At 51.2% G+C, this 11,430-nt stretch overlaps 1 protein-coding gene across 1 annotated transcript; it reads right to left on the bottom strand.

The window, feature by feature from the left end:
* On the bottom strand, positions 1–10,583 carry HEPACAM (hepatic and glial cell adhesion molecule). Its single transcript, XM_029209555.1, has 7 exons — positions 10,363–10,583; positions 4,209–4,550; positions 3,250–3,531; positions 2,865–2,958; positions 2,239–2,312; positions 1,866–1,936; positions 1–1,301 (listed from the first exon to the last, which is right to left on the bottom strand). Exons 1-7 carry the CDS (start codon positions 10,445–10,447, stop codon positions 996–998), a joined length of 1,254 nt encoding a protein of 417 aa, XP_029065388.1. The 5' UTR covers positions 10,448–10,583; the 3' UTR covers positions 1–995.
* Positions 10,584–11,430: the final 847 nt, after the last annotated feature.

Raw genomic sequence — 11,430 nt, 5'->3', positions numbered from 1 at the left:
CAATAAGCCTCCTCCTCCCCCTACCATTTTTGGGGAGAGTGGAACTTCATCCTCTTACAGCTGGAGGAAGCCCAACAACTTTCCGGGGGATAATGATTGTTTGAAAGGCTTGTTTTGTACAAAGCCAGGGAGAAGCCATAGGTATTTGGGGTCAAAAGACAGATCTTCACTTGATCTAGCCTTCTGGGCCTGAAGAATGAGTGAGAAGCCCCTTCTCTATGGAACAGAGACGGAAAGAATGCCGGGCACGCCGCTGAGGGAGGCTTTGGGAGGAGGCCAAGCGTGGGAGGCTTGAATCCTTTGCTCTTGCTAGAACCCCGGTAGCGGTGCAACGGAATCTATTGTACTTGAGCTCCTCCTTCACCAACTGGTAGGTACCGAGGTACCATATGCCTGAGAAGGGTGCTCCAAGGTACTGCCTTCACAATGATTCGGTGGATGCTCAGAACAGCCCTCTGTACACCCAGTAAAGGGCGTTGGACTTCCCCTTAGTTTAGGACAGTTGTACGTTTGAGGCAAGTGGCCTCTCTAATCTGGGCTTGCCAAAAAAGTTCCCCAGGAACCAGGAGTTCGTTCGGAGGGAAGGGGAATGGGTGGGAAGCGTGAGGGTGCCCTAGGAAGGGCATAGGATAGCCAAGGGGGTTAGGTTACTGATGTTAGTTTCCATAAGCCCCTCCGGGGATTGGGCCGTAAATTTAATAATCTATATGGTCCTAAGAGGGCACAACCCACACCCACTGAGAACACAACTGAAGAGCCGGGAGCAAACGTAACCCGGTTTCACCATCTGATCCACCCTCCGCCTTCCCGCCGCGTCCCCCCATCTGCGCACGCTCACAATCGTCCACGCGCCGGAACCCTAGCGCTGGGTGAGGACCTCCATCTCTCCTCGCCCCTCGCCCCTCGCCCCTGGCGGGCTGCTGCCCCGCTGCCCTGCCCTCCCCCGGGCCGCGGGCAGCAGTGCGCGGGCGCCTCCCGGGGGGTCCCGAGGAGGCTCAGGCGCTGATCTCCACCGGGCCGGCCTCGTCTTGCTCGCGGATCAGGTGCACGCCGCCCGCAGTCCGCAGTGTGCGCGAGGCGCTGCGCGAGCGGCCGGGCGAGCTCGGGGCCCGGGGCGGCGACGTGTGCGTCCGGCCCGTGGCGGGGGAACGCGCTGGAGAGCGCGGGTAGCGGCGGGCAGAGCGGCTGGGCAGCCCCGGCGAGCGGCCCGGCACGGCAGGCGACACGGAGTAGCCGGGCGGGCCGGGCTCAGTCGCGCTCCGAGGCTCCGGGGCGGGGTTCTCCTCGGGCTCCGGGGAGTCCTGCAAGGACACGTGCCGCGAGGGGTCAGCGGACAGCCGGCCAGGGCTGGGAGCGCGCCTGCTGTTCCAGGGCGCTGGGAATACCGAGGTGGAGGGGACATAGTTCCCTCCACACTCCGACTGCCTGGAGGGCTGCAGGCGTAGGTCTGTTTTTGCTTGCAACACAGGACACTTGACGTGGTGCCTGGCACATAATAGGTGCTCATTAAATGTTGAAATGCATTAGTTTGAGTGTTTTGTCCACTTACTCTGCACCTTCCACCTGCCTTGGACAGCATGGGACAGAGTTGGTTTATGGAATAGTAGGGAAATCACCAGAGACAGTGTCCAAAGACCTGGGTTTGAAGCCTAGATTTGCCACTGATTTACTTGTTTGATCCTGGGCAAGTCATTTCACCCCTGTCAGCCGTATTTTTCTCATCTCTAAAGTGGGGATGACACAAATATTTCTAAGGGTTATTCTGAGTCCTAGAAAGGTATATCAATATGGTATGGCTACGTAATACCAGAACATGGTAGGGGCTGGTGGAGTGTTTGTGGGGCGCCCAGCCCGAAGCTGCTCACCTTGTCCTTCAGGATGTAGAGTGCCATGGGGTTCTTCCGCTCCTGCTCTCCACTCCGTGGGAGGGTGTCTGCTGCACGGAGCAAAGAATGGGGTGGCTGGCCCAGGTACAGAACCCTTTCCACCAGCCAGCACCTACACTCTTTGCTTCCCGATGGCCAGGTAAGGCCATCGGGAAGCCAGCCTCCACCAAATGGTCCGGAATACCTGAGGTCCTACCTTGGCCGCTCCTCTCCCTGCTCTGCAGTCTTCGTGCAGTTGGTGCAGGAAGGGGCCCTGCAGAGCTGGCTTCCTTGTCGCCCATTTCGGCCTTTTCCCAGCAGCTTACTGATCTGAGTGAAGATGGGACGGGTGAGTGTGTGGCTGGGAGCTCACCTTCTGCTTTCAGGCGGTCATCATTCTGATCCATATATTCCAGGGAGTTTTGCTTCTCCAGCTTCCTCTTCTTCCTGCAAATCAACCCAGCACCCTGTGAACAGAGCTGTCGAGTGTGAGCAGGAGAAGTTCTGGGGGCGAGGACACGGAGGGGGTCTGATGGCCATAAACGAGGCCTTGTAACAGGAAGACGGGCTGAGTGCGGTGGGAGGGGGAGTAGTCCGGAGCTTTGGGATGCGTCCCATCTAGGTTTGCCTCCTGAGTCTGTCCCTAGCATTGTGACTGTGGGCTAGTCATTTAACTAATCCGAGTCTCGGGTCGTTGTCTGTAAGCTGCAGATAATCACATTTAAAGGTAACACCCTAACCACAAACACAGTGCCTGGCTCACAAAAGGTGCCGTGTAAGTGAAACCAGTATTCATCTTGCTGGGGTTGTCACGGTTGTGAGCACAGAATGTGGTTCCATATACAACACATGCAGTGGTAAGATGGATCTCCTGGGAAGAGGTGCGGGGCCCTGGGAGGAAAGGCGTTTAAAGAGACGAAGGAAAGAACAGAGCTTGGGGCTGGGATGGGTTGAAGGATTCAGGTGCTCAGGGAGAGGAACTTGTGGAGTTACCCAGACTTTTTGGACGGTTTCCAGCAGGCACAGACTGTCACCAAGGTCACAAGGAGGAAGATGCCTCCTGTGGACAAGATTATGTAGAGGGAGCTTCTTCCTAGGGAGAGAGAGGCAGAGAGTGGGGAGAGACTTCAGAGGGGGCAGGAGGTGTGGTGAAGAGAGCTTCCTGCGGCCGAAGAAATAGAAAAGGAACCCCAGGCAGCATGGCTGGCCAGTGGTGGACCTTGCCCAGAGCTCACTTCCTACCTGTGGCTGTCCTCCAGGGAGAGCTGGCCCATCTCTGCCTCTCTCCCCCTCCAGTGGCACTCTGTCTGGGATGTCCTTAGCCTCTCATGGGCACCTGCCTCTCAGGGCTTTGAGTCCCAAGGGAGGGCAGCGGGAAACTCACTGTACACGGTGACCTTGACGGGCAGGCTGCGGCCCTGGCTGATGGGGTTCTCCACCACACAGCTGTACAGGTCATCGTCTTCCATGAGCACGCGGGTGATGGTGAGCACCTTTTGGTCGGGGGACAGGAGCATCCGCGAGTCGTTGAGGAGGGGCTTGCCGTCCTTCAGCCATGTGTAGCTGGGCTTGGTGCCATTCTCGTGCGAGCAGTTCAGGGTAAAGGCCTCGCTGAGCTCCAGCACCGTGGTCGAAGCCACTAACACCTGGGGCCTCGAAATGGGCACTGAGCCCGGGGGTGGGGGGAGCCTGTGAGCCACAGGCCAAAAAGCATCTCCCTTCCCCTTCTTAACTGCCTACCTTCCAGCTCAGTCTGCAGTATTGAGAGATCATCACTCCAGCTCTTTACCACCATCCATCCACCCATCCATCCATACGTCCACTCACTCATTTATTTACCCACTATTTATTGAGCACATACTGAGCACAGGGAGTACAATGCCGAACAAGATAGCTATGGTCCCTGCCCTCGTGGACCTTCCCTTCCCTTCTTCCCACATACCTTTCCAAGATGTCGTAAACTGACCCAGCCTGGAACATATTTTTGTTGGGCTAAGCTTAGGTCGAAATAGGTTCAACTATTGGCTCTACCACTTACTAGCTGCCTGAACTTATGCCTCAGTTTCCTCATCTGCAAAATGGGGTCGATGATATTAACTATCCCTAGATTATTACGAGCATGACATGAGTCAATATAGGCAAAGCACTTTACAATCGTTTCTGGCACGTAGTAAGCGCTGTATACGTGTTAGCTATGGCCTATCTGCCAACCTCTAACATTCCAGTTGGCTCACTCCCAAGCGGCTTTTGTGTGGGTTTTCCTGGGGTCTAGCTAATGTACTGGGTGGACGTGGCCCCAGTCCCAGTCACCAGTCCCGCCTCCTTCCCTGCCAGAGACTTTACCATCTACAGTGAGGTTGATGGTCTTCTCCCCAGTGAAGGTGTCATCGGTGATAGAGATCTCAACCTCATAGGTGCCCTCGTCGGCCAGCTGCAGGTCGCTGAGAAGCAGGGAGCCGTTTTCAAAGAGGCGGATGCGGTCTCGGTAGTCGGGCCGCAGGGTACCGATGACCTCGGTGCCGATGGACTGAACCACGGTCACTGGCTTGTCCCGCTTCAGCTGCCACTTGACAACGGGTTTGTCACTGCTGGTGCTGCTGTACTGCACAGAAAGCAGGGCCGCCTTCCCCACTGTGCCATGGATCAGGCGCACCGGGCTGGTGATGTTCACCCCCTCCAGGGGCTCTGTGGACAGAGACCCACGAGGTGAGGGCAGCGTCAGGCCCTGGCTCCTAACCTCACTCCCATCTTCGAGTCCTCTGGTCTCTCCATGCCTCACCCTTCTGAACCCTTCACTCCCTGTCAGTCCTTCCTTCTTACCCTTCGACTGTAGCTCTGGCCCCTCCGCTCCCCTGTCATCCCTCACACCCATCCCTTTGCCCTTGATCCTTCTTCAATCTGGACCTCTGCCTCTGGCGGCTTTCCCTATGGGCTTCCTCTTGAGGAAGATTCCAGGTAACCCATACCTTATGTGGCCCATTTATGGAAATATGTATTGAGACCCCCCATGTGCCAGGCACTGTTCTATGTCCCCAGGATATATCAGTGAGCAAAACTGACAAACATCCCTACCCCCTGAAGCTTATAGGTCATTAGACCCTAGAGTGAATTTGTCAGATTTTCTCCTTAATTGGGCATTGGGAAAGTGAGGGATGGAGAAAGCATGGAAATGTAGATTCCCAAAGAAAGGAGGGTGTCGTGAGACAGTGCCAGTAGAGGGCAAGTTTAGGGGCCTGAGGACAACTGGACAACTCTCCGGTCATACCAAGAGCCTCCCCTACCCTTGTCCCAGCTGCACGTAGCATCATACTAGGCCTGCCCAGGGCAGAACAGTCGTGGAGATTCACCCAAACTCCAGCCCAATTTGCATCCCCTATGGAAGAGGGATTTGGGACGGGTCAAGCAAAGAGCTTGGAGTCAGAAGACCTTAAGCTCCACTGCTTACTGGCTGTGAGAATTTGGGCAAGTCATCCTTCTAGGCCTCACTCTTCTCTTTTAGAAAATAAGGATGATAACGATAACAAGAGCAAGTGTCTTATCCAGTTCACAGTGCAAAAGCATGATATGTATGTCAGTTACTGTGGTGTAGGGGAGAGAACACAGGATTGAGCATCAGAGATCGGGGTCCTATTGTTGACTTAGGACCTGGGAGAAGTTGCTTATCTGTTCAGGGCTCAGATTTCCCACAGGTCAAATGAGTGGTAACGAGATGGTCTCATGGTTTGTTCCAGCCCTGTAGTTAGTTCTGGGATTTTACCGTCTTGTCCAATGGCAGCCCCATCCAGAGACACATCTCACATTTCAGAGATCTTTTAGGAAATTTGGGGCCTGAACAGATGCTGCTCGTTGGCCTTATACCTGGCCTTGCAGAGCAATACAGCCACCTGAGGGAGGGGTCTTCTGGAGAGGATGTCAGCTAGGAACAGGACTGAGTTTAGCTGAATAGACACATACATGTCAGGTTCTCCGTTCCTCTGCACCCCCAGCTGCTTCCTTTGACTGTCATTGCCTCTGAAGTTCCCTCCTTCTTTCTCACCCCTATTTCCCACTCTGCTACTGCTGCAGTGTAGATTTGGGGAAGGTGAGCTGTACCTTTCCAATCCCTATTCCTCTCCTTGTACCTCGAGGACCCAGACCAAACCAGGAGGCAATGGAACTAAAAGGTTAGTTGTGGAGATCGAAGCAAATTTTTTTTTTTTTTTTTTTTTTGCCGTACGCGGGCCTCTCACTGTTGTGGCCTCTCCCGTTGTGGAGCACAGGCTCTGGACGCACAGGCTCAGCAGCCGTGGCTCACGGGCCCAGCCGCTCCACGACATGTGGGATCTTCCCAGACCGGGGCATGAACCCGTGTCCCCTGCATCGGCAGGCGGACTCTCAACCACTGCGCCACCAGGGAAGCCCAAAGCAAATTTAATTTAAAAACATATCCAGTCCATTTTGGGAGCAAATGCATTGTTAAGTAATGAGCTTATCATCTATGGAATTGGTCAAGGAAACGCCAATTGACTCTTCTTTCACCTCCTTGTGCTTCCATTTCCTCCTCTGAATAGTGAGGTGGTGGGACCAGATGATCTCTAGGGGCCTTCTCCACCCTGACATTCTATGATCCATCACCTGTCAAGGATGTTACAATCATAAAACCTTAAGCATGGAAGAGACTACTTTAATGATGAAAGCCACCATATGTATGAATATTATATACTTGTTACTGAGAGGAGTCTCAATTGGCAGGAGTTAGAATGGACAAAATCAACTATTTTCAAAAATTTTTAATTAAAGGTATTTTTGTTCCCACAAAACTTTATAGAAATTGAAAAGAAATGAAATTTAGTTCTAGTTCACCTGATTTGGTCAAAGAGGTGGTGAGGACCAGAGCCCTGTCCTCCCCAGTACCTTGGGCTGCCGCTAGGAATCCTTATGGCTCTGTGTATCAGGTTGAAATCGTTTGGCTACATGATCCTTAAGATTTCTCCGGCTCTTAGTTTCTGTGATAATTTAGATGGGATTTCCTGCCTCGCATCTGCTAGCCCGGAGATGGAAACAACCTAAGTGTCCATCATCGAATGAATGGATAAAGAAGATGTGGCACATATATACAATGGAATATTACTCAGCCATAAAAAGAAATGAAATTGAGCTATTTGTAATGAGGTGGATCGACCTAGAGTCTGTCATACAGAGTGAAGTAAGTCAGAAAGAGAGAGACAAATACCGTATGCTAACACATATATATGGAATTTAAGAAAAAAAATGTCATGAAGAACCTAGGGGTAAGACAGGAATAAAGACACAGACCTACTAGAGAATGGACTTGAGGATATGGGGAGGGGGAAGGGTAAGCTGTGACAAAGCGAGAGAGAGGCATGGACATATATACACTACCAAATGTAAGGTAGATAGCTAGTGGGAAGCAGCCACATAGCACAGGGAGATCAGCTCCGTGCTTTGTGACTGCCTGGAGGGGTGGGGTAGGGAGGGTGGGAGGGAGGGAGACGTAAGAGGGAAGAGGTATGGGAGCATATGTATATATATAACTGATTCATTTTGTTGTAAAGCAGAAACTAACACACCATTGTAAAGCAATTTTACTTCAATAAAGATGTTAAAAAAAAAAAAAAAAGACAGCACCTACAATGTGAAGGTGATCTTAGGACTAAAAGGGTAGAAACCAGGCAAGGGACTTCTTCCTATTGGGTCGGTAGAGGATGGGCTGACTCTAGGATCCCAGAGAATAACATCTTGCAAATCAGATTATCTAGATTTATGGCATGCTGTGTTTATGTCTGTGAATAGTATCCTAGCCTCTAGAAAAGCCTTGTTTGAATGTTCCAGGAATAGGGCTGTGATGAATTTAGGAAAGACTCTTTAGGCCATATTAGGTTCAGAGCACTAAGTGTTACTTGCCTGAGGCTAGGTTGGTGATTGCTGTCATAAGGGAGTATGGCAAGGGATTAAGGTAAATCTCTGGGAGCCAGGGCCACATGGTCCAGCCCCCCTTTTAGTGCCAATCTTAAAAATACATTTCCCAGCCTCCCTTGCAATTAATTATGATACTACTGAGTTCTAGCCAATACTACTAGTAAAAGTTGTGGACACCATTTACAGGCTGATTTAGAAAAACCTCCCTCCTTTTCTTTTTTAATCCTCTACCTAAAAGAAATGAAGATAAATCTCAGACTGACCATGGGAAACACATGTCAAAGTTGATAGCACTCCATCAGCTTGGTGCCTGAAAAACCTCATGGAACAGTCTTTCCTCATCCCAGGCCTAGCTCGAACCCGTGTACCCCTGCATTGGCAGACGGATTCTTAACCACTGTGCCACCAGGTAAGTCCCTAATGGTAACCTGTTAACTGGCACATCCAGTGGGCTCTTTCGGTCCTTATTATACGGGGCTCCTTGATACATTTGATTGTCTGGGGAACTCCCAACTCCCCTCACTTTCTGGATACCACAGTCTCCCAGGTCTCCCTCTGTGTCTCTGATTGTTCCTTCTGGGTCTCCTCAGTGGGCTTTATTCTCTGCCTTCCTCTGCAAATCCTGGGGTTCCTCAATGTTCCATATTTAGCTCATTTTCTCCTCCAAGGTAATATTTACTCATTATCCTTCTTTTAAATCTCACCTCTTGGCTGACAGTTTCCAAATACTTCTCTCCAACCCTCCAGCTTTAGGTTATTCAACACTTTCCCACAAATGTCTCATAGGCGTTTCAACCTCAACGTGAGCGCAACACTAGCTATCATATCTCCCAGCCTTGCCCCATTTTTTAAATTTATGGTTTCACACAGAAACCCTACCTCCTTCTCTAGATCGTTTCACTTCCTATAAATCACTAGGTCCTGACTTTCCCTCCAAAATATTATCTCAACATCCCTCACTCCCCCTCTCTTTATGCTAATTCCAGCTCAGGTCATTTCTCTCCTGAACTATTGCAATAGCCTCGCTATGGTTTGACTTGTGTCCCCTAAAATTCATATCTTGAAGTCCTAACCCCAAATATCTCAGAATGTGACCTTATTTTGCCGTGTGGTCATTGCCAAGGTAATAAGCTAAGATGAGGTCATGCTGGAGTGGGGTGGGCCTCTAATCGAAGATGACTGGTGTCCTTTTAAAAAGGAGAAATTTGGATATACACACAAGCACAGGGAGAATGCCATGTGAAGATTAAAGTTAATCTGTCACAGCCAAGGAACTCCCAGAAGCCAGCAGAGGGCGCTGGAACAGAACCTTCCCGAGGGCCTTCAGAGGGAGCACAGCCTTGCCAGCACCTTGATCTGGAACTTTTAGCCTCCAGAACTGTGAGACAATACATTTCTGCTGTTGAAGCCTCCCAGTCTGTGGTTCCAGCAAATGGATACAGGCTTCCTTTCCTATCTTGCTTGCCTGTAGTTTCACCTCCAATGCCTCACTGGAGAGTGAGGGATCTGAGCTATACTCTGGCCCTGCTGGTTCCCAGATTAAAAACCATTCAATGTCCTCCCCCGCTCCCATTGTTTGCAAATTATATTACAGTTTCCTTAGCAGGGTTTACCAGACTCACCTAACTCCACCCACACTTTCTTCTCCAGCAGCGGTGACTGACTGGGCTGCTCCTAACATGTGATACCATTTCAAGCTGTTGACCTTGGCGCATTTTCCCAACTATAGTGTTCACTCCCACACCTATCTGTTTTTCTCATCTTTTAAAATTCAGTGCAGACATTCCCAGGAAACCTCCCCTGATATTCCCCCACTCCCATTCTGTACCACCAGCACCAGCTTCCTGATGGGGTAGGTGACCTCTCTCTGATTCTTGGAACCCTCTGCCTCTCAGACTCATAGTAGTTTCTGCATTTGATTAAAATGATCTCTGCATCTTATTTGCCCCACTAAATTGTGAATTCCTAGGCTCTCTGGAATAGTGTGTGTGTGTGTGCGCGCATGCGTGTGTGCACACAAGCACATGTATTTCAAATAAGATCATTTCTCCAAGAAGTTGGTAGGGGGAGGTAGGTGTCTATGGCGTGTGTGTTATGCATAGGTTTGTGTTACTCTCCCAAACCAGGAGGCTTATTATCTCCAAAGTTTCTTTCATCTCCCTTGTTATTTTACACTCAGAGAAGCCAGGGTGGCAGCTGGGGAGACACAAAACCAAGATTTCCCCACCCCTCCAAGGCCCACCATAGTCCCTCGGAAAGAATGCCGGACTGGCCCACGCCAACAAGACATCCCATCAGAAACAGCTCATTGCCCTCCATCTAATGTACTGAATGCCGTGGGAGCTGCAAAGTCATGCAGGCTTTGGGGGATGGGGGGCAGGGGCCGGGCAGGAGGCACACAGAATGAAGAAATACATTCAACACGAATGCCTGAATTCACTGAGACGCTTCCCACGGTGGCTGAGCATTCTCCCCTCCTCCCACCCCAAAGGCATTCTGGCCCTCAGCTCTCCCCTCCCTCTCCTTTGAAAGCCCCGGGTCCCTTCTCCAGACCCTGTCTTACCCTCTGGTCTCCTACCTGTCTGGATCAGAAGCAGGTAGAGAAAAGGAGTGAGGCGCAGGGCATTGAAGGCTCTGGACAGGGCTTCCCTTTCTCTCTTCATTTTGGGTGGCGTTCTCCAGCTCTGGTGCACACAATTAGCATGATTTCTCCACTCTGGGCACGTCCCTTTGTACCACTCGGAGTTTCTCTGCCCGAACACAACCCTGCCAAGTTCTCTCTGAATACACAGAGCTCTGTGTGTTGCTGGACTTGTTCTTTCCTCTCTTTCAGACCTGGCATTTTCTAGTTTCAAAGCCCTACATCCCGGGTTCGGAGGAGAGTATCTGCTTGGGAGATAATCTCCAGCACAGGGTTCAGTCTGATGGGTCCCAGCAGCCTAGCAGTTCTTTGCCGGCCTGTGCTGAGCCCCACTGCCAGGGGGAGATGAGGATTTGGGCTCAATGAATGGACTGGGCTGGGACACACACTAAATTGGACCTTGTGTGTCCCAACCTGTCCTGTCTCCACCTCACGCTCCCTGTTCCTGCGAAGGAGGGTGTGCGCCAGGGACACACCTCAATAAGCTCTGAAAATGGAGGGAGAGGAGCTTTTCAAAAGCTGGGGGATGAGAGATTCCAGAAACTGCTGAAGAAATGGGAAACTCCTGTTCCACCCCAAAGAAAGAAGATTGGAATATGGCATGAATTCTATTATTTTCATACCTGTCCTGGTGCTGCTTGGGCTTCTCTCTCTATCATAGAATCACGTAGATGCTGGGGACCTTTCTCCAGAAGCTACTCTGCTCATTCCCCAGCCTCCAGCCCATTTCCTAGAACATGTCAGAACAAAGATGAGGGTAATAGCCCAAGAGCCTGGGGTTCTGTCACCAGCTACAGCCCAGCCGTTTCCTCAAGTCTTGAGGCGTGATGAAGAGAGACACCCCAGCTCTACCCTGACCCTTCATTACCACGTCCACATCCTCTCCTGAGGGGCGTCAGTGGAATGTATGCTTGCTAACAGTGTGATCTGGGGATGGGTGTGCAACGTTGTTAATTCTCCAATTTCACATCTGTAAAAGGGGGAGAAACAGTAGCTTCCTTGTAG

The sequence above is a fragment of the Monodon monoceros genome, unplaced genomic scaffold (genome assembly GCF_005190385.1).
Source record: "Monodon monoceros isolate NGI ecotype Baffin Bay Population unplaced genomic scaffold, NGI_Narwhal_1 Super_Scaffold_7, whole genome shotgun sequence".
Lineage (NCBI taxonomy): Eukaryota > Metazoa > Chordata > Mammalia > Artiodactyla > Monodontidae > Monodon > Monodon monoceros.
The sequence above is the reverse complement of the archived record's forward strand: the minus strand, read 5'-3'. Positions and strand labels throughout refer to the sequence as shown.

Excerpts from the sequence above, each read along its gene's own strand:
- HEPACAM (XM_029209555.1), bottom strand. The coding sequence starts at position 10,447 with ATGAAGAGAGAAAGGGAAGCCCTGTCCAGAGCCTTCAATGCCCTGCGC. Across the intron at positions 3,532-4,208 it reads CATCAACCTCACTGTAGATG|TGCCCATTTCGAGGCCCCAG; the intron begins GTAAAGTCTCTG and ends CCCCGGGCTCAG. Across the intron at positions 2,959-3,249 it reads CGTCAAGGTCACCGTGTACA|GAAGAAGCTCCCTCTACATA; the intron begins GTGAGTTTCCCG and ends CTCTCTCCCTAG.